The 25,982-nt window shown below is 42.9% G+C and overlaps 1 protein-coding gene across 1 annotated transcript in view; it reads left to right on the top strand.

Annotated features, from left to right (window-relative positions):
• Window positions 1-25,982, top strand: part of myo1d (myosin 1D) — a 549,120-nt gene that overhangs the window by 126,344 nt on the left and 396,794 nt on the right. Inside the window, exons 9-11 of the mRNA XM_060849058.1 lie at window positions 5,766-5,911; window positions 13,288-13,402; window positions 15,330-15,500. Of these exons, the coding sequence (XP_060705041.1) occupies window positions 5,766-5,911; window positions 13,288-13,402; window positions 15,330-15,500 (432 nt within the window). The remainder of the gene's footprint in view (window positions 1-5,765; window positions 5,912-13,287; window positions 13,403-15,329; window positions 15,501-25,982) is intronic.

The following is a 25,982-nucleotide window of genomic DNA, read 5'->3' as shown; positions in this document are numbered from 1 at the left end:
TTTATCACTGAATTCATGACATCTTAAAAGGACATTTCACAGTAACTTAGCTATTCCATCTTGAGCATAGTTGTGTTCTCATTCAATAGACCATGAACTTTAATATTGGCAATACATAAAGAATATAATTGGGGAGCAAGAAATGATAAATTGCCTTTGACCAGAATATGAGCATTTGGATTAGTTTGGACTTTGGAAAACTCTTTCTCTCGGGGAGGGAATGACCTTGTGATACTACAACTGGACTCTTAATTCAGAGGCCCAGGTAGGGGTAGTTCTTCGATAACGCAATGATTGCGTTCTTGTTCAACCCCACCCTATAGAAAAATTGTGCTTTAGGAACAGCACTTAGTGTTGGTGATGTCATCGCATTACAGCCAACATGTTTTAAAAGTTTGCACTTGAGAAACAGTGTCCCTGATTCATCAATCATATTACAGCAAATTCATGTTAACGAAATGTATGTTTTAGCAGAACGAAAGGATGTGATGAAACTTGAAACGGTTCAGAAAAGATATACTAGAATGTTGCCAGGGTTGGAGAGCTTGAGCTATAGGGAGAGGCTGAATAAGCTTGGGGCTAGTTTCCTTGGAGCATCGGAGGATGAGGGGTGACCTTATAGAGGTTTATAGAGTGTCCCGGAGATGTTCCCTAAAATCATGAGGGGCATGGATAGGGTGAATAGACTAGGTCTTTTCCTTGGGATGGGAGAGTGAGAACTAGAGGGCATAGGTTTAGGATGAGAAGAGAAAGATTTAAAAGGGACCTAAGGGGCAGCTTTTTCATGTAGAGGGTGTTGCATGTATGGAATGAGGTGCCAGAGGAAGTGGTGGTGGCTGGTACAATTACAACATTAAAAGGCATCTAGATGGGTGTATGAATAAGATGAGTTTAGAGCGATATGAGCCAAGTGTTGGCAAATACGACTAGATTAATTTAGGACATGTAATCGGCATGGACGAATTGGACCAAAGAGTCTGTTTCGTGCTGTGCATCTGTATGGCTCTATGACCTGTAATGTGCTGGGGTCTCTGGTTCGAATCCCTCCATGGAAGATGGCAAAACTTGAATTCAGTAAATATGTGGAATTAAGGGCATTCAAGAATCCATTATCAATTGTCAGAATAAACCCATCTGGATAAAAACAATGACTGCAGATGCTGGAAACCAGATTCTGGATTAGTGGTGCTGGAAGAGCACAGCATCCAACGAGCAGCGAAATCGATGTTTTGGGCAAAAGCCCTTCATCAGGAAGAATGGCAGTGAGCCTGAAGCGTGGAGAGATAAACTAGAGGAGGGTGGGTGTGGGGATGGGGAGAAAGTAGCATAGAGTACAATGGGTGAGTGGGGGAGGGGATGAAAGTGATAGGTCAGGGAGGAGAGGGTGGAGTGGATAGGTGGAAAAGGAGATAGGCAGGTAGGACATGTCCGGGCAAGTCATGGGGACAGTGCTGAGCTGGAAGTTTGGAACTACGGTGAGGTGAGGGAAGGGGAAATGAGGAAACTGTTGAAGTCCACATTGATTCCCTGGGGTTGAAGTGTTCCGAGGCAGAAGATGAGGCGTTCTTCCTCCAGGCATCTGCTGGTGAAGGAGGCCCAGGATCTCCATGTCCTCGGCAGAGTGGGAGTGGGAGGTGGAGTTGAAATCTTGGGCCATGAGGCAGTGTGGTTGATTGGTGCGGGTGTCCTGGAGATGTTCCCTAAAGCGCTCTGCCAGGAGGTGCCCAGTCTCCCCAGTGTAGAGGAGACCGCATCGGGAGCAACGGATATAATAAATGATATTAGTGGATGTGCAGGTAAAACTTTGGATGTGGAAGTCTCCTTTAGGGCCTTGGATAGAGGTGAGGGAGGAGGTGTGGGTGCAGGTTTTACAGTTTCTGCAGTGGCGGGGGAAAGTGCGAGGATGGGAGGGTAGGTTGTAGGGGGTGTGGACCTGACCAGGTAGTCACGGAGGGAACGGTCTTTGTGGAAGGCGGAAAGGGGTGGGGAGGGAAATATATCCCTCGTGGTGGGGTCTTTTTGGAGGTGGTGGAAATGTCGGCGGATGATTTGGTCTATGCGAAGGTTTGTAGGGTGGAAGGTGAGCACCAGGGGTGTTCTGTCCTTGTTATGGTTGGAGGGGTGGGGTCTGAGGGTGGAGGTGCGGGATGTGGACGCGATGTGTTGAAAGGCATCTTTAACCATGTGGGAAGGGAAATTGCGGTCTCTAAAGAAGGCAGCCGTCTGGTGTGTTCTGTGGTGGAACTGGTCCTCCTGGGAACAGATACGGCAGAGGCAGAGGAATTGGGAATACGGGGTGGCATTTTTGCAAGAGGTAGGGTGGAAAGAGGTGTAATCCAGGTAGCTGTGGGAGTCGGTGGGTTTGTAAAAAAAAAAATGTCAGTGTCAAGTCGGTCGTCATTAATGGAGATGGAGAGGTCCAGGAAGGGGAGGGAGATGTCAGAGATGGTCCACGTAAATTTAAAGTCAGAGTGGAATATGTTGGTGAAGTTGATGAATTACTCAACCTCCTCACGGGAGCACGAGGTGGCGCCAATGCAGTCATCAATGTAGCGGAGGAAGAGGTGGGGAGTGGTGCCGGTGGAATTACGGAAGATCAACTGTTCTACATAGCCAACAAAGAGACAGGCATAGCTGGGGCCCATACGGGTGCCCATGGCCCTAAAGGAGCCTTCCACATCCATCAAGGTTTTCCCTGCACATCCACTAATATTGTATCCGTTGCTCCTGATGTGGTATCCTCTAAATTGGGGAGACTGGACGCCTCCTAGCAGAGTGCTTTAGGGAATATCTCCAGGACACCTGCACCAATCAACTACACCGCCCCGTGGCCCAAGATTTCAACTCCTCACTCCCACTCTGCTGAGGACATGGAGGTCCTGGGCCTCCTTCACCGCCGCTCCCTCACCACCAGACGCCTGGAGGAAGAACGCCTCATCTTCCGCCTCAGAACCCTTCAACCCCAGGGCATCAATGTGGACTTCAACAGTTTCCTCATTTCCCCTTCCCCCACCTCACCGTAGTTCCAAACTTCCAGCTCAGCACTGTCCCCATGACTTGTCCGGACTTGTCCTACCTGCCTATCTCCTTTTCCACCTATCCACTCCACCCTCTCCTCCCTGACCTATCACCTTCATTCCCTCTCCCACTCACCCATCGTACTCTATGCTACTTTCTCCCCACCCCCACCCTCCTCTAGCTTATCTCTCCATGCTTCAGGCTCACTGCCTTTATTTCTGATGAAGGGCTTTTGCCCGAAACGTCGATTTCGCTGCTCCTTAGATGCTGCCTGAACTGCTGTGCTCTTCCAGCACCACTAATCCTCAACCAATCTGGTTCACTAATGCCTTTTAGGGAAGGAAGCTGCCATCCTTACCTGGTCTGGCTCACATGTGACTCCAGACCCACAGTAATGTAGTTGATTCTTAAATGCTTTCTGGATAATTATGTATGGGCAATAGATGCTGGCCTGGCCAGTATTGCCCTCATCCTGTGAATGAGTAAATTTTAATAAATTGCTTTTCGGCTTCTGTATGACCACTATAATGCACGATCATTCCTAGACGTTCTTAATTAAAAACAAGTTCCAGAATCACATTTCAGCAGGCTAAATTTGAGTGTTATGTTTCCAGATGCATGTTTAGGGGAAGGGTTTTCATGAAAAAATAAGTCAGAAAGCAAAAGAAACAAAAGTTATTTGCCTTTTTCTCGAGAGGAAAGAATCAAGAAATTGCATAAATATTTTTTAGAGGAAGGTGAAAATGAGAGAGCAGGTGTATCTAAGGAGGTAGTGATGCCAGTTTTCAAAAGGAGACTAACCATTGTAATTGCATCATCTCCAGATGATTTGCATTGCAGGAAATTGAAAGGGAGTGAGGAAGAGATACCGCAGAGTAGACTGATTATAATTTTCCAAAATTTTTAGTAAATGGGTACTGTTTTGGGATTGAAGACTGGCACTCTGCAGTTTGCAAGTTGCAAGTTAAAGTGATGTGAAACTAAAATTCATACTCTGATATGTAATGAAAACAGTGATTCTGCTGAAAGAATTGGAGCAAATTGTGCTCAAAGTTTCTAATTTCATTTTTAGAAGACATTTGTGCAGTAACTTTGGTATATGATATGAAAGAAAATGTAGAGACATGGCTGAAGACAGAAATTAAAGAGCAGGGTTAAATCAATTTTTTGATTTAAGGAATCAAAAGGAATTTAATTTTGTTAATAATAGTTATGCAAGTTATGAGGAATCATGCAGGGAGGTAGGAATGGGTTGTCGAGTTCAATGATTGGTGTCAAATGCAATGATGTGAAATTTAAAGCAATAAATTATTAGCAGATAATAAGTGGAAGGAAACCTGCTTTAATATTTGAATAATAGAGGAACAGAGATGTGCAATATGTACATATTTGAGGAAATTCAGCTAGACAAGGTCTTTGGAAAAGAAAACTGTATTCTATGCATAAGGTCACACAACACATGAGCAAGGAAGTGATCTTCCATTTGTACAGGAAAATGACTAGCTATGCTTCAAATATTGAATGGCTGTGGGTATTCATTGCAGAAAGGGTATAAGAACTATGAAACAGATGCAATGAAGATTCACTAGCGTTGTACAAGGAATAAAGCATTACAGTTATGGAAAAATCCTCACCAAATTGGGGCTGTGTTCACACAGAAAGGGCCAACTGTATACATCTCAAATAAATATTGAAAGCTTGTCTCTGAAGTTTCATGAATCTGTAGCAATACTTGTTTTTAAGTCATTTCTTTATCAAAATCCCATGGCCTATCCTGAGGGGATTATTGGACAAGGTTTGACCCTGAGTCACAGAAGATATCCGAACAAGTGATCAAACGTTTTTTCAGGAGGGCAAAGACATAGGAAGTTGGGTGGTTTATGGAAGGATTTCTCAAGCTTACAGCCTCCGAGGTTGAAGATATGACCACTGATGCCAGAATAGTTTAAAATTGGAGATGCTGAAGAAGCTAGAAGTAAAGGAACACATATATACTGGAGGATTGTTTGGGCTGGTTGAGGTTGCAGGGATAAATAACAGATTTTGCCTTGCTACTCAAACAGTGAAGAACAAGAGTTAGAAGATTTTCTGATAGTTATTTAGGTCTTGATTGTATCAGAAACTTGTGATATTTATAAAGGCATTTATCTCTGATAATACTGGTCCATGTTAGGTTAAAGTGAAGCAAAAGAAAAAGTTCTACAACCCTGAGCTTTGAACAGAAATCCATGTTCATGTGAAACACGCAGTGTGTCGGACTTGAGAACTATCCAACCAAGAGATTAAGAGTTTCGATCATGTAGTGGATGATCTCATAAATTTGCTAACATTTCTTGTGACATAAGAGAGAAACCATTAAGGCAGTTCTGCTGGTCTGGTTACTACAAAGCTTCAGTTTGAAATGCTTTTGAAGTAATGTAATTATGCAACTCCGTTGTAGAAGCATAAAATATGGTGAATTACCACAAGGCAGTTATGGATCAGAAATAAGTGCTGCCTTTCCAGAGCCACAATATCCTGGGAATAAATTCATTGAAATGAAGAAAGGAAGGAAATTCCTTGGAAGTAGTAGTTACAGATGCACTCTAACTAATCTGAATGGCACTCAATTCTATTATACTTCCTATGAATCATTTTGAGTTGACATGGTGAAACCATTGATTTAGATTGTTCTGAATGTTGTTACTTAACAAATAATTGTTAACATCAGTTTAATTGGTGTTTCAATGATTGCTCTCAAATTGCAGGCAATATATGATCGGCTTTTCTGCTGGATTGTCAACCGAATTAATGACATCATTGAAGTTAAGAATTATGATGCCAAAATCCATGGGAAGAACACAGTTATCGGTGTCCTGGATATCTATGGCTTTGAGATCTTTGACAACAACAGGTACGCAATTAAAGGAGCAATGTGAGAGAAAATTGGGGTGAACTTCAGGCATCAGCAAATCTGGACAAGGGGTGAGCAAAACAGATAATCCTTCTGCATTGTATTAGCCAGCAATCCTGATGCTGAGTATGCATTTGTATGGATTTCAAAGGGGAGCGGCATTGGATTTAGCTATGATGCCTATTAACACTGTCTTGTCTAACATGAGAAATGGATATTTTGGATAAGCTATGAGAGTACTCCTGGTGCCAATGGAAACTGTGTCAGAGAAAACTTGGAACATAAGAGATACCATTTGAGAAAGTAGGAGGTGGCAAAGAAAGAAAACATGTAGAGAAGTTCTGTAATTGCAGCCACATGGGAAGGTTTCTGATCACGTGCATGACTGAAGTTTATAGTGGAACACACCTGAACCATATGCTATAGTTTTTGTTCTGTAGGAACTAGTATTTCAGCCGTCATCTGTGGTTGAAACAATGTAGAGGCTAAATTGGTGATCCTTGCTTACAAGCAGCATGAATTGCAGAATCCGAGCTGTGTTGTTTCAGGCCCTCACACCAACTGACAATGTCAACAGGTTTGTGAGAAAATAAGTAGAATAAGGTAGTAGGGAATTCAAGAAGAAATTGAAGTTTTCAATTAGTGCAGTGTGTTCCCCCGCCCCTGCCCCCCCCCCCTCCCAAGTTGGCTGTGCCACACATTAGATATTTATTGCATCCTAAATGATGTGCATCCATGTTTGAATCGGTGTTTCCAGGCAATACATTCATTAATCTACAAAATAACTGTAGTCTGCCTTCGATTGCTAGTAGTCTGAATCATTGCATAAATCACTCACAGCCTAAAACATTGCTGCAACTTTCTAATAGAACTTTGGCTTGAGTACTATACCCATGAAGCCAATTGAATTGTTAATCAGAGCGAAATAGACAAACACTAAATTTATTTCATTGAGCCGTGCTAACTGAGACATCATCGACTATGCATCAAGACCAATCAGTGTGAAGGAAGTATTGACATTACCTGGTACCAAAGGTGTGATGAACACAGTCAATGCCATGAGAACAGTTAGGCACTGGAGCTGCCAAGGTGATACCAAGCAATTGTGGGTGCCAGCTGATGGCTTTATGAAATGGTCAGACCTGCTAACCTTCCTTTTGGTTTGGTAGTGTTGATGGTGTATTTATGTTTGAAAGAATGAGGCATTCATCTGTAAGATAACTGAAATGGTGGAATTTGGACTAATCTACTTGGCAATTGATGGTTAACATTTCCAGGTCGCAATAAATAACACGTTTGTCTCTGTATGGTCAGTAACTGGTGGGGCAGGGGGAAATTTTTCCTACAGCTGCTTAATCTAGATGTGAACCTGCTACAATCTGGATTACTTTGTTCAAAAACAGTGTAGGAGACCTTATTCCTGTTTCCAAGTAAAAGATTCATTTAGTGATGGCTTGCTTCTTTTGGTGCTTGCTTTTTTTCCATCTTAGTACTTCAGTTAGTAATCTGACTCCACAGAGTCTCGGTAAATACTTGTGTAGGTAAAGGGAATGAAGGCATGAAAACTAAACCTGCAGATGAGACAAAGATATTTGGGGAAACACATTGGGAGGATTCAGAAAATATAAATACATTGAGTAAATGGACAAAAAGCTTGCAGATAGAGTGTAACACAGACAAATGTGAGGCAAACAATCGCCTAAATAGAGAATGACTACGTATTTCTGACGTGCAGAGGGATTTTGGTGATCTGGTGCACAAGTTCCAAATAGTTAGTAAGCAGGTACAGAAAATAATTAAGGGGGCCAATGCAGCACCATCTTTTTATTACAAGAAAAATTGAACATTTTAAAGACAAGATTATATTGGGCATTGGTGAGACCGTAAATTTCGTAGTGTGTGTTTTGGTCTCCTTATTTAAACAAGGATGGAAATGCGCTAGAGGTAGTTCAGAGCAGGTTTGCTAGATTAATACTTGGAATGAGCAGGCTGACTTATGAGGAAAATTTGGACAGGCTAGGCTTGCTTCTTAGAAGACAGTGTGATTTGATTAAGTATGTTAAGGTGCTGAATTGTCCTGATAAGATAAATGTAGAGAGTACACTTGCTCTTGTGAGTGAATCCAGAACTAGGAGGCAATGTTTTAAGGGGTACTCCCTTTCAGGACAGTGATGAAGAGAAATATTTTCTGAGTTGAGTGAATTTGAAACACTCGTACCAGAGTGGAGGCAGGGCCATTGAATATACTTAAGGTGGAGGTGGGTAAGTTCTTGCTAGGGAAGGCAAACAAAACTTATCTGAGATAGATGGGAACGTGGAAATCAAACCACAAACAGATCAGCCAGATCTTATTAAATGGTGGAGCAGGTTTCAAGGATCAAATGATCTACTCCTGCTCCCAATATTTATACAGGTATGTACCTACAAGGCTAAGATTAAGTTTATATCTTACCATACAGATGGGAAACTAAACTTAAGTAATTTAATACATCTGGAATTAAAATGCTATTATCAGTAGTGGTGACCATGTAACTATTGAACTGCTATAAAAACCCCTTTGAGTCCTTTTGAAATGGAAATTTACTGTATTTGCCTATTCTATAGCAGTTATTCTGGCTGGAAGGCCGTTTAGAATTGAGGTCAGAAAGAATTTCTTTGCTGAGTGTCAAGATCTTTGGAATTCTCCACTCCAGGGAAATGTGTTGGTTCAGTCTTTGAATATGTTTAAGACTGAGGTTGATAGATTTCTGTGTATTAAAAACGCCAAGAGGTTGTAGTGATTGGAACCAGGTTGACCTCATTTAACCATAAGGTTCTTGTTTGGGGTTAATAACCTGGGTCAATCAGGAAAATCTTTGCTGATATAATTGGAATCTCCTCAGTTGAGGACTGATCAGTCAGGGTACTGTGCAGTAGTAAATAGTGTCGTGGCGACAGGATATTTCAGTGGTGACAGGAGAAAACAGAACGTGCCTGAAGAACATTCACTTGCAACTGTCATCTTGGTATTGGGGTAAGCATTTTTGGCATCATGCTTCTATTTGAGAAGCTTTGACACTGCTGTTGAAGACTGCGACCAGTAGGTGGAAACAATGTGATATTTTCTCCAGGCAAATGACATTGGGACAGATGAAAAGCAACGAATAATCCTTTTGACTGTTTGCGGACCCACAGCATTCTCAGTTATTAGGGGCTTAACTTCCCCAGGGGCACCAGACACTAAAACTTCCAAGAGTTGATGGAGCTGGTAAAGGAATATTATGACCCCAAACCTCCTGAGGTACTATAGGCTTTATTCAACTGTTAGAAAACTGGGGGGAAATCCGTATTGGGATTTTTGATGAGGTTGTGCTGACTGGCAGAGGCATGTGATTTTGGGTTAGCTCTGAATGAGATGCTGGGACACCGTTTGGTATGTGGGATTAATGATGTAACCATGTAGAAGCACCTACCAGCTGAAGATCAACAGGACTTCAAACAGACATTGGAGCTGCCATTGTCATTAGAAAATGTAGCAAGTGGAGCATGGGAACTACAGGGCATCCCTATGGAAGTGGACTCCCTCACCTGACCAACTGAGCTTGGAGTACACCACTTGAGTGTAGGAAATTGCAGAGCACCTCACAGGGCATGCCCTGAGCAGGGGCCACTCTACAGCAAAGTCGAGCCTCGGCGAAGGGGGTAAACAGTTCTTCAGTATCTGGTAGCAAGCCATTTTAACTGCTACCAGTATGGGGACTTGAGACAGGAAAAGGAGTCTTATGAGGCTTGATTTCAGTAAGAAAACCTGGCCAGTACCCAGGGGTATGCACGCCCTGGAACGTTCCCCTACATGTGGGTTGGAACAGTTAAATAGTTTAGTGACAACCAAATCAGAGCCAGATTAAAATTAATCTTTGGTTAAATGGTCACCCAAGGAGGTTGATACCAGTGCAACTGTATCTGTGGTTGCAGAGTGTGTCTTCAGTAAGTTTCCCAGAAGTTTTTCGAGAAGAACTTGGGGCTCTCAAAGGAGACAAAGCCACTTTACATGTTGACGTGGAAGCAGTTCTGAGATTTCACAAGGCCTGCCTGGTGCCATTAGCTTTGCAGGCAAAAGTAGCAGCAGAAATAAGGAGGCTGGAGAAATCATCAAACCAGTTCTACTGATCGTGAAGCCTGACTGGTCACTTTGCCATTGTGGGATTTTAAACAAAATGGTAAACTGATTCTCGCAGAGAGCACTTGTATGCAAAGTTGGAGGGATGCTGTCCTTTACGGCGCTGGATGTAAGCCTTACCTACCTGCAATTGCGACTGGATGAGGAGTCCCAGGTGTTCAATACAATTAGTATCCATAGGGTTTATATCAAAATATAAGACGATCATTTGGGGCATCATCAGCCTGTGCTCTTTTCCAGCAGAGCACAGAACACCTTACAAGGGCTACCTCAGGTTGCCATTTATCTGGATGACACGCTTATAACTGGGAACACAAATAAAGAGCACATGGAGATCTTGGAAGTGGTGGTTAAATGTTTCTCCCAGGCGGTCATATGTCTTAGAAGGGAAAAGTGTGTGTTCCAAATGACCTATTTGGGTTACATAGGCGACAAAACCGGGTTGTGCCTATTAGAGAAAGTGAGAGTGGTCAAAGGAGCCCTTGCTCCCACACCTGTACTAGAGCTTGGGTCTTTCCTTGGATTAGTGAATTATTATGCAACATTCATACATAACCTGGCCTCCATCTTGGCACATTTAGACCTGCTGTTGAAAAAGGGTCAGCCTTGGAAATGGTCACATTGCCAAGAAGTAGAGAAGTGGAAAAGCTGCTATCATCTAAGGTATTGGCTCACTCCTGTCCAAAGCGAGAGATAGTGCTGACATGCGATGCTTCCCTATACAGTACTGGGGTAATATTGGCTCACTGGTGGTTCAATGGACAGACACACCTGAGAACGGATGCTTCCCAAACTTTGGCTGATGCCGAATAGAAGTATGCCCAGATAAAGAACGAACATTTGGCGATCATCTTTGGTGTGTGGAAGTTCCACCAGTACCTTTACGGACAGGAACTTTAGTTGTAACAGATCACAAACCCCTGCTCTGGCTACTGAGGGAAGGCAAGGCGATGCAGTCTATAGCTACTGGTAGAATTCAGTGTTGAACATTTTATGCTCAGTGGGTAAAAGTAGAAGTTAGTAGTTAATCCAGATGCCTTGAGCTGCGCCTCACTGGCAGATACTGCACTAAACATGCCTCCCCTGGAAGAGTCCATTTTGGTTTTAAACTTTCTGAAGTACTCTTCCAGTTACTGCTGACCGTATTCGACTATGGAACCAAAAAGATCCTGCCCTAGAAAAATTGAAACAGCTGATGATAATGGGGAAAACAGAAGGGCCATTGCAACCAGGAGTAATACCTTCCTTGGACCCAGTGAGACGAGATCTACTGTAGAGGACACCATGTTATTGTGGGATACAAAGATGATAGTCCCGAGCAAAGGTCACTGCCAGATACTGGACTGGCTGAACTCCTCCAGGGTCAACCAGGTGTTTCCAAGATGAAGATGCTAGCAAGAAGTTATGTTTGTTGGCTAGGGTTGGATGCCGACATAACTGCATTGGTGAAGCAGTGCCCAGATTGCCAACAAGGGCAAACATTGCCACCTGCAGCACCCTCAGATTGGTTTCATGTCGACTATGCTGTTCCTTTCATGAGTCAATGTTCGTGGTCATTGTGGACACCTGTTCATAGTGTTAGGATGTATATAAAGTTTGTACGGCAAACTCTGGGATGATGACTGAGAAGCTGTAAGCATTGTTCGCGATACACTGACACCTGGAAGTATTGGTCACGGACAATGTGACTTCATTTACCAGCAGGGATTTTGAATATTCCCTAAAATCAAATGATATTCAGCACGTAAAGATAGTTCAATACCATCCATTGTCAAATAGTCTAATGGAAAGAGCAGTCCAAGCATTAAAGAAGAAGCCTGCAGCGTTGTTTGATATTAAACTGTCCCAGTTCTTGTTTGATTATAGGACCACACTTCACACAATAATAGGGATAGCTCTGGCAGAGTTGCTGATGGGGAGAAACCTCTCACACCAGGTTAAACCTGATATTTCCAGACCTGGGCTTATGGCAGCAAGAATTCCAATAATAGCAACATGCCTCCGCCTAGCGAGAGAGAGAGAATTTAATTCGGGGGATAAAGTATGGTTTCAGAAACATTGAAAAGGCCCAGTGTGGGTACGGAGCAAGGTTGATGCGAGGTCAAGTCCTGTGACTTACAACGTTCAGGTAGCTGATACAGTCCTGAATAAACATGTGGATCACCCGAAAGCTGTCACCTTGCAAACTGGGCAGAAGCAAAGCATGCCTGGCCCCTCAGAACAATGAGAAACCCCATCAAAAACTGCAGGTGCTTCCCCTCCAGCTATGTCGCAGAAGCTTCAGAGTCTCCATTGCTGCTGAGAAATTACAGACACAAGAGACAGGCCACGGTCAGCATACATTTCCTGTGTTTGAGTCCGAGTCAGAGGAACCAGACCTGGGATGAAAGTGTTGCAAGAGAAGCTGCAAGCAAAAGACCAGGCCTACATCCCCAGACTAATTGGGAGCAGGGATGCAGTGATTGGGATCAGGTTGACCTTATTAGCTACAAAGTGCTTGATTTGGGGTTATTAACTTGGGCCAATCAGGAAAGTCTTGGCCAACTAATGTAACCAGGAGATTAGAATCTCCTCAGTTGAGGACAGACTCCGAGTTGGCTTGCCACAACCAGTGTACTGTGCACTAGTAAATAAAGGGTGACTTGCTGACAGGACACCGGCCTCTCTGCAGTTATTTCAGGATACAGGGAAATGTCGGAAAATGGTATTGATTTAGAAGATCAGCAATGGTCTCATTGATTGGCAGAGCAAGCTTGAAGGACAGAACAACATCTTCCTTTTTTTATTATCTTTATAGCTGCTCTCTAAAATAGCTTGGAAAGCAACTCTGATATCAGTAAAGGTAGCTCAAGGGAAATTACAAATGGGTAATAAATGGGTTCATTGCCCGTGACACTAAAGTCCCATGAATGAATTTTCTCAAGATTTATTTCTGATAGCTTGTTCTTACATAACAGCCAATAATATCCAAGCTGTTGTGTGAAAAATGGACAAAAGCCATGATGAACACACATGGAGATACAACCTGAATCTCCGTGATCGGAACTGCATTGAATTAATTGAGTGGGTAACAATCAATTACAACTGAGGAACTTACATGGCTTCCTCTTGAGGTTTCTTCTAAATTACCTGGGGAAAATTTAGCTGATGAAAGCAACACACAATAGGCAAGTCTGAACATTACTGATGGTAACTGTGTGTTTTTGTATATTTTCAGTTTGGAGCAGTTTTGTATTAACTACTGCAATGAGAAACTGCAGCAACTCTTCATCCAGCTTGTCCTGAAGCAGGAGCAGGAAGAGTACCAGCGTGAAGGTATCCCCTGGAGACATGTAAGGCACAGAGCAATTTTATTTGGGTGTGCATGTCAGATTGTAATGAATTGCTGAAGCAATGGGATGTTCCTTTTCATGACTTAATGCTAGTCTTTTTCTGTGAGTCATTTCTACATGCCAAAGCTCTGTCAAGAGTATTGTAATGATGCACTCAGCCAAGCACTATCTGTCTCATCAGCAAAACTTTCATTTAAATGCTTTGCATGCATGCATTGCACTTGGGCAATCCACAACGGTAATTTTCTTTTCCAGACTCCCCATGCCAACTGGGAAGTGATTTAAGACTAAGTTAATCAGATTTTGGATGTAGCAGTTCCCAATGAAGTGAGCTTCATCAGCTTTCACTCTGTGTGACCCTGCAGCACAATTTGAACTCTTGTCTCAGAGCTAAGCAACAGTGCAAGGTCATCAGATTTCTGTCAAAAGCTGACAGCTAATAGTCCCAGTGCAGAAACAATGTTTTCGTTCATTTGAGCAGACAAATGTTAAACAAGTGCCCTATATAACAGGAGAAAGTGAGGACTGCAGATGCAACCACCCCGTGGCTCAACACTTCAACTCCCCCTCCCACTCCACCAAGGACATGCAGGTCCTTGGACTCCTCTATTGCCAGACCATAGCAACACGATGGCTGGATGAAGAGCACCTCATCTTCCGCCTAGGAACCCTCCAACCACAAGGGATGAACTCAGATTTCTCCAGTTTCCTCATTTTCCCCTCACCCCACCTTGTCTCAGTCCCAATCCTCGAACTCAGCACCACCTTCCTAACCTGCAATCTTCTTCCTGACCTCTCCGGCCCATCACCCTCCCCTTAACCTCCTTCCACCTATCGCATTTCCAACACCCCCTCCCCCAAATCGTTCCCTACCTTTTATCTTAGCCTGCTTGGCACACTTTCTTCATTCCTGAAGAAGGGCTCATACCCGAAACATTGATTCTCCTGCTCCTTAGATGCTGCCTGACCTGCTGCACTTTTCCAGCAACACATTTTCTGCCCTATATAACAGCCTACTTGAATAACTGATAAGCTCCTTTTCAATATATTATGTGTTTTCTATTTTATGTGCCAATGGGATATGTGAGAAATATTGTTAAGATAAATCTCACATCATTGGAGATGCCATTTGAGATTAGGATGAGTAATAAAAGTATATTAATAAAAAGGAGGCAATACAGTTTTGTTTTTCTGTAAGGTCGGCATTGGTTAAAATATGGTTAAAAACCACACAACACAAGGTTATAGTCCAATAGATTTATTTGGAAGTACAAGCTTTCGGAGCGCTGCTCCTTCAGGTAGCTAGTCACTGTGATTTTTAACTTTGTCCACCCCAGTCCAACACCAGCACCTCCATACCATTGAGAATATGATGAGCTTTGATTGTATATAATTGAATGGAACATGTTTTGACAGGGTAAAAGAGAAAGACTTGCATTCATAATATTCCTTGCAAGATGTCAAGATGTTCCAAAATGTCTGACAATCTATAAGTACTGTCTAAAGTACAGTCTCTGTGGGAATTACAGGAAGAATTTCCTCAAGGTCCCAAAAATAACCTAGGGAGAAAATAAGTTTTATTTTCATGATGTTATAATTATTGGCTAGTTCTCTCTCCTTTATGCAGTCCATTTGATGCAAGTAGCTTAAAACTCTAATTCCAACCCTTCCCCTTCCTTCCTCTACTGTTAAAGCAGCAATAAATTATAATTCGGTTGTTAAAAGTGTTGAATCTTTCTTTTGAGGTTCCAGGAAGGTAAGTACTTTGCATAATAAATATGAACAGTTACTCCACCTTTCTTCATATTATAAATTAAATGTTTCCTGTGTTAATTTTGGTCATTTTGATTTTTGCCTAAAGGATTGTAAATGTAATTGACCAAATAGTGGGTGTCTAAAAGCAAATTACTATTTGATCTCTTTGCAGATCGATTACTTTAACAATCAGATCATTGTGGATTTAGTGGAGCAGCAACACAAGGGTATAATTTCAATTCTGGATGATGCCTGTGTAAACGTTGGGAAGGTCACCGATAAGATGTTTTTGGATGCTTTGAACACCAAACTACAAAAACATGCACATTACTCCAGCCGGAAGGTAACTGTTCTTCAATTAATTAATTGATGGTGAATGTAGTGTGCTTGACGTAGAGTCATAGAGATGTACAGCACAGAAACAGACTCTTCAGTCCAACTCGTCCACAGTTACCATATAAGCTAAATTATTCTAATTCCATTTGCCAGCATTTGGCCCATGTCCCTCTAAACCCTTCCTATTCATATACTTTTAAATGTTGTATTTGTACCTGCCTACACCACTTCTTCTGGCAGCTCATTCCAGACATGCATCACCCTCTACATGAAAAGCTGCCTCTCTGATCCCTGTTAAATCTTTCCCCTCTCACTTTAAAACTATGCCCTCTAGTTTTGGATTATCATACCCTCATTTCCCACAAATGGGCTTTCTGAAATCATTTATCAGCACATTGAAGCCTATTGAATTAAAATAACATAACTGTGTTCATATAAAATTTGCTAAAAAGCACTGGGATAAGAAATTTGCAATTCCAATTTTTAGATCATGGAATTCCACCTTAAGATTTTTTTTCCAATTCATCACCTGATGAAGGTGTATGATGTGTTGCTTTTCATTAGCAGAGGGATTGAGTTTAAGAGCTGCAAGCTCCATAAAGCCCTCGTTAAACCTTTGGAATATTGTGTTTAGTTCTGGTTGCCTCATTATGAGAAAGATGTGGAAGCTTTAGAGAGGGTGCAGCAGAGAAGATTTACCAGGATGCTGCCTGGACTGGAGGACATGTCTTATGAAGGAATGTTGAGGGAGCTAGGGCTTTTCTCATTGAAATGCAAAATGATAGAGGTGAACAAGATGATGAGAGGTATAGATAGAGTGAATAGCCAGAGACTTTTTTTCCCAGGGCGGAAATGGCTATCAGAAGAGGGCATAATTTTAAGGTGATTTGGAGGAAGGTTAGGGGAAGATGTCAGAGAGTTTTTTTTTACACAGAATGGTGGGTGCATGAAATTCACTGCCAGCAGTGATAGTAGAGTCAGAAACATTCGGGACATTTAATCAACTCTTGGATAAGCACATGGATGATAGTAAAATGAAGGGTATGTAGATTAGTTTGACCTTAGAATAGGAGAAGACATCAAGGGCCGAAAGACCTATACTGTGCTGTGCTGTTCTAAGTTAGGTTAAACCTTGGTAAATTGCTGAGAGATTTACTGCAGTGACTTCAATATCATGGAGAGATTGTAGAAACCAACATTGTTCTTCTGAGAGTCGAAAAGCTTAAAGAGAGATTCCACATTTGTGCTTGACTAATAGAAGTTGTTTGTAATTCAGTCATCAGCCTTTGTGATTTGTCTGCCTTTCATACTTGGGTATGACTCATCTACTTGTGTACTTTTGATTAGGATATGACATTCAGTCTGTCCTGAACTGCACTTTTCTACTGTTTGTTAATTGTATGAGTTAAGCTAAGTACATACAGGTGGAGGACATTTGAAAGAGACTTAGCGAGTTGAACTGAGACATGCGCATGCAATATTTTGCTCTGAATAAATTTATCTGAACTAAAGTTTTCTCCTTTTCCAGCAGATGATTAAGCATCTAATGCTGTAGATGCCATACTATGATAATTTTCACTGTATGACTTTGGAGTATAGTGACTGCTTATTGCTAAAAATGAACTGCTGATAAAGCAGATTAGTTATTATCCTGCCAAATTAACCATTTGTGACAGTGATCTAAGTAGATCAAAAAGGCAACTACCTGTCTGTGTGTTTTATTTGTTCCTTTGTGTAATATGATGTTCAGATCAAGAAAAATATATTAGGGATCCACTTTAATTGGAAAGGCAATGTTGTCTGTCAAGAAAAGTAGGATTATTATTACCTAATACTTATCTGTATTTCATGACATTGTAATTGCAGAACTAAATTATTCTTTAAAATGAGTTTTGAGAAAATTTGTCGCTCTGATTGAGGTTCTGGATGTAGGTTTGCTCGGTGAGCTGGAAGGCTCGTTTTCAGACGTTCCATCACCATACTAGGTAACATCCTTAGTGTGCCTCTGGACGAAGCTTTAAGACACAAAATACTGTTTCATTTTTCCTAATGATAAAGTGGAAACTTAACAAAAACTAGAACCTCTTCTCCCAACTTGAAGGAAAAGCAGAGAACTGACTTTCTGTTGTTGCCTTAAAATCCTGGAAACATTTACACACAGCAATATATTGCAGGCCCAATTAACAACTTTGTTCCCTTCAACATTAGGACCCCTTAAGTTCTCATTTATACTTCTTTGTAATGGTCGTTGATACGCCTATATAGTAGTCTATCTGTGCACATGAACGGACACATTGAAAACATATATTGATTTATAAAGGAAAGTCATGTTTTATTTTAGTTTATACATCAGTGAGCATTGGTGGAGTGCTTCTAAGCTGTGTTTCAGTGTAACCCCATTTTAGGACGTGAGGATTAATGATTGCAGAAACCGGCAAAATGAAAATGGCAATGAAGCAACAGAGTTACATCCAATATGTCTTTACTAAATGTAGGAAATCTACATAAAATAGATCAAATGTGAAAACTTGAGATTAAAGCTGCCACAATTGTTCTCACAAAGGGTCAAGTCAAAAATCAGTGTGAGATGACAACAGCAGAATCTTCCTCTGATAGATGGTAAGATTCCAACAAAGGTTCTGCTTAATACACTGATGAGCCATACAGTGGGAATGTGTACAGTTATCCTTACCAATGTGCCTGTGAAACACCTACTACCTCCTTTAGATATGTTCACCTACTAGAGCAGAAGCCCCCCAAGAAAAAAAACCTTGCCAGTTAGAAGCTCATCACACAATGCCGCGAAGATGGACCAAATGAGCTTGTCCAACTGAGAGTTCAGTCCCTCACTGGGAGTGAGTGCTATTCTGGGAGCTGCCAGCCAGTCATACTAGCCAGCAGCCCCAGAGGTCACTGCCAGAACATGCAGACCCAGGAAGGGAAGCCATTGAATCTCCAATCCTGGTAAGGCTGCTGGCTTTTGGCTGTTTTGTTTTTACAAGTGAGGCGAGGTGAGGTTGGATCTTAAATAATGTGATAGCAATTTCCCTTCAACTATTTTGATCGCTCTTATTTCTTTTAAACATGAAGGCCATTGTCACCTGAACCTGTCAAACATAATCCTTGCCACCAAAATCTTGGGATCAGGCACTTATTTAAATCTGCTGGACGAGTTGTTGATTTTGCTGCCTGCCGTAACTGTATTGTGCGGGTGAGCTCAGGTGTGGATGGGTGGGTAGTTGAAACAACTGCACAGAGGCTGGTATCTCATTATGTCACCCTTTATTCTCTGGTGCACAGTACACTGTCCATGGCCAGCCAGCTCGGTGTCAGTCACCTCAACTGAGGAGATTCTGATCTCTGATAATGTTAGTCAACCAGGGCTTTGGCCCAGGTTAACAATCTCCATCAATAACCTCATAGCCAACACTACAACCCTCCCCAAGGCTGGTGATGGAGGCCTAATTTTTGGTTTGTAGCTTTTTCTGTAATGTTTTTGCCCCAAGTCTGGTTTGTCTGATTCAAACTCTTGATAAGGGCAGCCTGCCTCTTGCACCCAGAGCATCTCGGGAGAGTTTCTTCCTCTTCTTCAGGTGGTAATGGTATCAAGGCTACATCAATCTTGGACGTTGAAGTTTGCTTGATACTTGATGGAAGGGCAGCATCTACAGTTTCTAACAGGCCTTCTGGTTGTGGGGGGTGGGGGGGAGGGGGGGTTGATGGTGGAGGAGGGGGGTGCGCAGATATGTTTTGTTCTCAATCCATTTGCGAGGTAATAGCTTTCGGGTGAACCACCTATCCGAACTTTAAGTGACGGGACCTGACCTCCCGTTCACCTCGCCTTCTACCCAGACGGGGCATTTCCAGCACCAAACTTTGTTTCCCAAATTACGTGGTCTCTCTCGCGAGCACGTGGATGGCATTGGCGTTCCTGCTGCAGTTTCACCCGCTTTCCTCATCTGTACACCCCCTCCCCAACCCCAGTCTTGGGAATATCCAGTTAAACCTAGTTCAGAATCTTCTCCCCATCAGCAGTTGTGATGGAGCTATCCATGTTGGAATTTGGATGGTCCTGTAATCGAACAGGAACCGGGACAGTTTGGTATCAATTGACGCTGTAGGTTGCTTCTTTAAGCCTGCCTTCAATGTTTGGACCCCTCTTGCTGCTAGACCATTAGATGATGGTTGTTATAGGGCTGTCTTTATGTGCCGAATGCCATTTGAATTTCAGAATGATTCAAAGTTCTCTAGTGGTAAATGACGTCCCATTGTGTGGTTTCATGTATCACAAATGATGCTCACAGCTTCTCAGTCGCAATGCCCGAGTTTGCTGAATGATCTTTGTGCACGTCCAAACACTTTGAACAGGTGTTCACAATGACCAGGAACATTAAGCCCATGAAAGGAACAGCATAGTTGACATGCAACTGAGTCCAGGGTTTTCCTGGCCGATCCCATGAATATGGGGGTGCTGCTGGTGGCAATGTTTGCCCTTGTTGGCACTCTGGGCACTGGTCCACCAATGCCATTATGTCAGCATTCAACCCTAGCCAACAGACATATAACTTCTTGCTTGCATCTTCATCTTGGAAACTCCTGAATGATCCTCATGGTGTCCTTTACTTGGGACCATCGCCCTTGCTCCCTATAGTAACCTGCTGTCCACTACAGTGATCTGGTCTTGCCAGTTTCAGAAAGGTGTCAATCTGGATTGCAATTACCAATAGCTGTTTTAGAATCGCTAAGACTGGAGGCTACAGCTGGCACCCCCTTGCCTTCCTTCAGTCACCCACACAAGGTTTGTGATCTGTTAAAATGACAAATACCGGTCTGTAAAGGTACTGGTGGAACTTCCTCACGCTAAAGATGACCACTAAATGTTCTTTCTCTATCTGGGCATATTTGTTTTGGGCATCAGCCAATGTCTAGGAAGCATACAATATCGGGCATTCCTTTCCATTGGGCCATCAGCTAGCCAATGTTACCTCGATATTGTAGGGGGAGGCATCGCATGTCAGCACTACCTATCTCTTTGAATCGCAGTGGGCCAGCACCTTAGATGATAGCTACTTGGTCACTTCCTTGGAGGCAGCTACTTGGTTATGTGATCATTTCCAAGGCTGACTCTTCAATAGCACATCTAAAGGTGTCAAGATGGAGGCCAGGTTATATATGCATGTTGCATAGTAATCCAAGGAAAGACCTAAGCTCTGGTTCAGATGTGGGAGCTGGGGCTCATTTCATCACTCTCACTTTCTCTTCCAGCGAGTGTAATGTGGTTTTGTCAATTCTGTAACCCAAATAGGTCACCTGGAACAAACATTTCCTGGGAGAAATATTAAGCACCATGTCCAAGTTCTACAAGTGCCCTTTATTGATCTTCCCTGTAATTAGTACATCATCCAGATAAAAGGCAACCTAGGGTAGCTCTTGTAAAGTGTTTGCCATGGTCTGTTGGAAAAATGATAGCCCAAATAGCAGTCTTGTATATTAATATAAATCGTAATGGGTATTAATTCTAGCATACTTCTGGGACGCCTCATTCGGTCACAATTGCAGGTAGGCGTGGCTCTTGTCTAGTTTTGTGAAAGATAGCACCACCTGCCAACTTTGTGTACAAGCCCTCTATGCAACAGATTGGGTATTTATTCAGCTGCGAGAAGCTGTTTACCATTTACTTAAAATCCCTGCAGAGGTGAGCTGAGCCATCAGGCTTCACAATCAGTACGACCAGTGTTGCGTATTTCGCAACCTGCACTGGTTTGATGATTGTTTCTCTCTCCAGCCTCCTGATTTCTGCCTCTACTTTTACCTGCAAGGCAAATGGCACTGGGTGGACCTTGCAAAATCTCGGAATCATTTCCTGTCAACATGTAAAGTGGCTTTGGCCCCTTTGATAGTCTGAAGCCCTTCCTGAAAAACTCCTGCATGTTTCATTAGGACTTCACTGAGACAGCAATTTTCTAGCTGAAAGATGTTGATTCAATCCAGATGCATCTTTCTCAACCAATTCCACCCCAATAGGCTTGGGCCCGAGCATTTTATTGCCATCAGCGGTAACTGCACCAACTGCTTCTCATAGGAGACCAGAACTAAAGTCGTAGAGTACCCTTAATCTGTAACCGTTCCCCAGTGTACATTCTTAGTTTGGCTTGTGCAAACCTAAAGACTGGAGTCCCGAGTGAATCTTGTTAAAGACAAATTCTGCAACTGCAGATATAGCTGTGCCAGTATCTGGGCGGCACGGTGGCACAGTAGTTAGCACTGCTGCCTCACAGCGCCTGAGACCCCGGTTCAATTCCCGACTCAGGCGACTGACTGTGTGGAGTTTGCACGTTCTCCCCGTGTCTGCGTGGGTTTCCTCCGGGTGTTCCGGTTTCCTCCCACAGTCCAAAGATGTGCGGGTCAGGTGAATTGGCCATGCTAAATTGCCCGTAGTGTTAGGTAAGGGGTATATGTAGGGGTATGGGTGGGTTGAGCTTCGGCGGGTCGGTGTGGACTTGTTGGGCCGAAGGGCCTGTTTCCACACTGTAAGTAATCTAAAAAAAAAGTATAGACCTCCATGAGAACTGCCTGATCATTTAACCAGGGAGAAAGTGACGTCTTCAGATGCTGGAGGTCAGAGCTGAAAATGTGTTGCTGGAAAAGCGCAGCAGGTCAGGCAGCATCCAAGGAACATGAGATTCGACGTTTCAGGCATAAGCCCTTCTTCAGCAAAGAAAGTCGAATCCCCTGTTCCTTGGATGCTGCCTGACCTGCTGCGCTTTTCCAGCAACACATTTTCAGCTCTGATCATTTAACCAAACAGCAAAATTAATCTGTTTCGATTTTGGTGACACTAAGGAACTCGATTGTTCCAATGCACATGTAGGGGGACTTTCCATGGTGTGCACTCTCCCAGGTACCGGCCTGTGAATTTCCTTGCTCAAGTCAGCCCTTGTAGGACTCCTTTGCTGTTTTGAGTCCAGATACCGGCCAGATCTTGAATGGTTTAGCCACTAGGCCAAGGCTCAGCTTTGTAGTGGAGTTCTGCTGTGGGGTGGTCTAGGGTCCCTCTGCTCAGGATATGCCCTGCTTGAGGCCCTGTGATTGCCTACACGCAAGTGGTCTCCCAAGCTCAGTTGGACAGGTGAGGGAGTCAACTGGGATGCCCTGTAGCACCCATGCTCCACTTGCTGCATTTTCTATTGACAAGGCCACCTGTGGTGCCTGTTTGAAGTCCTTTTGGGTTTCAGCGTGGTTGTGTCATTAAACCCACAGGTCTCAGCAACTCATTCAGTGTTAACCCAAAATCACCTGCCTCTGCTAGTTGTCTTAACCTAGCCAAAAATCCCAATATGGATTCCCCTAATTCTTTAGCAGACAAATAAAACTGATAACCACTCGGGATTAGAGGAGGTTTGGGGTCGTAATATTCCTTAATCAGCTGTATCAACTTGTGGAAGGTATTAGTGTCTCGTGCTTCTGGGAAAGTTAACAGAGAATGCTGTGGGTCCACAAGCAGTCAGAAGGATTACTCGTTGCTTTTCATCTGCCCCAATGTCATTTGCCCGGAAAAAAAATCATGTTCTTTCCACATACTGGGCCCAGTCTTTGACAGCAGGTTCAAATGAGTCAAGCTTCCCAAATAAAGGCATGATGACAAAAATGCTTACCCTAACACCAAGGTGACTATCTGAAATGAATGTTCTTCACACACACCTTGTTTTCTCATTGCTATTGAAATAACTGTACAGAGGCTGGTATCCCATCACACTTTACTTACTTGCGAACCAGTACACTGACCATGGCCAACCAGCTCAAAATCCATCACCTGACTTTTAATATTTAAGTTAATATTTTTTCCGGTTAATATATTTTTTTCCCTTTGTGCAGAGCACCTTCGACCATTGCACACTGAAACAACAGCATAGAAGCTGGGTCCTGTTACCACATCACCCTTTATTTCCCCGTGCACTGTACTCCTGGCTATGGCCTGCCAGCTCAATCAGTCGCCTGAACTTAGGAGGTACTCATCTTCTGGTTATCTTAATCAGCCAGGGCTTTCCTGATTGGGGTTGTTAATCTGGGCCAGTCAATGACCTCGTAGTCAACAAGGTTAACCTGGTTCCCATCACAATCGTAATGAACTAGCCATCCTCCCGATATGATCTATCCCTCACCAACAGCACACTTATACACACACACTCTCGCTCGCGCTCTCTCCCTTGCTTGCTTGCTCAATCTCTCTCACTCGCTCTCGCTCACACTCTCACTTCAAAGCACTCCGAATGGGGCCAAGTAACACAGATGCTATTAGGCTCCGTGTGAGATGCATTTGGAACGTTGTGGGTGTCATTCAGAAGGATGGCCCTCAATATTAAAAAAAATTTGGGAAATATAAATAGATTTTAATAAGGTCAGGTTAAACTGAAATGAAACTGATATTGCTGGTTTGTCATGTTTGTGCTGCTTTAAAGTAAATATGAAGTAGGGTCTGAAATATGGTCACTGGATCCAAAAAGTTAACTTTGCTTTCTCTCCACAAAGGCTGCCAGACTAGGAGTATGAATAACTGCTAATGGGGACTGTTAGTGGCAACAATGGATAGTTTCCAATAGCAGACCATGTGATAACAAGGTCAGGTGTGTGGGGCTTGGGCTAAGGAATTTGGGGAAGGTGCCTCAAACCTTAAAATTGTTGAACTCTGATACCTCTTCCCAGCTCCCTGTGGACTGTGACCCCACCAGGGAACTGAGTCCACAACAGTCACTAACCTCATTTCATCTGGTGATAAACCTTGCTCCCCCCACCCCACCTCCCCAACCTGCCTCCAAGCTCATAGTCCCCCAACCCCACACAGCTCACTTCTACCTCCTTCCCAAAATCCACAAACAGAACTGTCTAGGCAATCCCATTGTTTCTACCTGCTCCTGCCTCAAAGAATGCATCTCTTCCTATCTTGCCTCTCTTATCTTCTCCCATCGCTCAGTCCCTTCCCACTTACATCCATGATGCATCTGGTGTTTTACATCAGTTTTGGAATTTCCAGTTTGTTGGGATCCAGCCTCCTCTTTAAAATGGACGTGCAATCCCTTTACATATCCATGCCCTATCAGGATGGTCTCTGGGCCCTCTGCTGCTTCCTGGGGAAAAAAAAGCCTGAACCATCTCCTCTGTCTAGCCGAGCTCACCCTCACTCTGAGCAACTTCTCTTTTAACTTCCCTTCCTTACTTCAGGTCAAAAGGGTGGCCATGGGTACCTGCATGAGCTCCAGTTATGCCTGTCTCTGTGTGGGATGCGTGGGACATTGCTTGTTCTAGTTCTATTCCTAGTGGAGGGACAGCACCTTATTTTTTGCTTTGGAACCCTCCAGCATTTTGGACTCTATCGATCTCAGCAATTGTATTCCTCACAATGACCACCACCAACACCCCCACCCCCAACATTGTGCGTTTAAAAAACACTTTTTCCTAGCTACCATCAATTCTGAAGATGTGCCACTGGACCTGCAACTTCAATCCTGATTTCTCTTCACAGGTACTACCAGACCTGCTGAGATTTTCCAGCAATTTCTGTTAGTGATGCTAATTAATAGTCTTGATATAAAATAGCCTCTCGAGATGAGTAGCCATAATATAGTGGAACATTACAAACTAAAACCTGAAGTGAAGCTGTTACTGGTGGTTTGTAATGGCTCACGAGTGTCCTGCATACTCAGTCCCAAGGGTTTGCTGCTTTGGACAAAGTTATCAACTCCATCTCTTTAATATGAGCTTTTGACTTTCAACCATAAGTTTTATAAAAGCATTAAAGGGAACTCGATGGATAAATTTCCTCATGTTATTGTTTTGGCTGTCTGAAATTGTGGGAAAGACCAAAAGCAATTTTTTGAAAGAAGCGTGGGAGCTTACGTGACTAAAGTTGTAACATTTCACACGTATGTGTCAAATAAAAATGTGATAATGGGAAGTCAAATGTCATGGTAAGTAATGAGATTTTAACTTTTTAAAAGGTTTCTCCATGATCAATCTAAGATAAAATCAGTAACTAATATGGAATACAGCTTGCATTTAACGATAAATTAGAACATCTTAAACTTGTGACAATGAACCATGAATTAAAAGTCATGTTTGAATATATTACTATGATTTAAAAAAACCAGCAGCCACATCCTGTAATGGTGCAGTGTTTTTGATAATTATATTCACTGCACTGACTAGAAGTATCAGCTGATGGCGTCAGGTTCAATTTTCAACTGTTGTTCAGAGAGTGTATTTCTCAGAAGGTGGAAGTGTTTGACGCTATATCCGGTTTCTCACTGGCTTAGTGGTATTGTGACATGACAAGTCAGATCATTCAGGAGATTACACATCGTGAGTGTCTGCCTATGGTTAGCAAATTGTGCAACGGAAATATTGTTCCGAAGTAATGATAACCTCAAATGCTTGTTCTTGTTTCTTAGAAACTGAAATAGTTTTCATTACCTGCAGAGGGCTGTCCAAGTCC

Source organism: Hemiscyllium ocellatum, chromosome 32 (genome assembly GCF_020745735.1).
Source record: "Hemiscyllium ocellatum isolate sHemOce1 chromosome 32, sHemOce1.pat.X.cur, whole genome shotgun sequence".
Taxonomy (NCBI): Eukaryota; Metazoa; Chordata; class Chondrichthyes; order Orectolobiformes; family Hemiscylliidae; genus Hemiscyllium; species Hemiscyllium ocellatum.
This window is presented reverse-complemented; position numbering and strand designations above follow the sequence as displayed.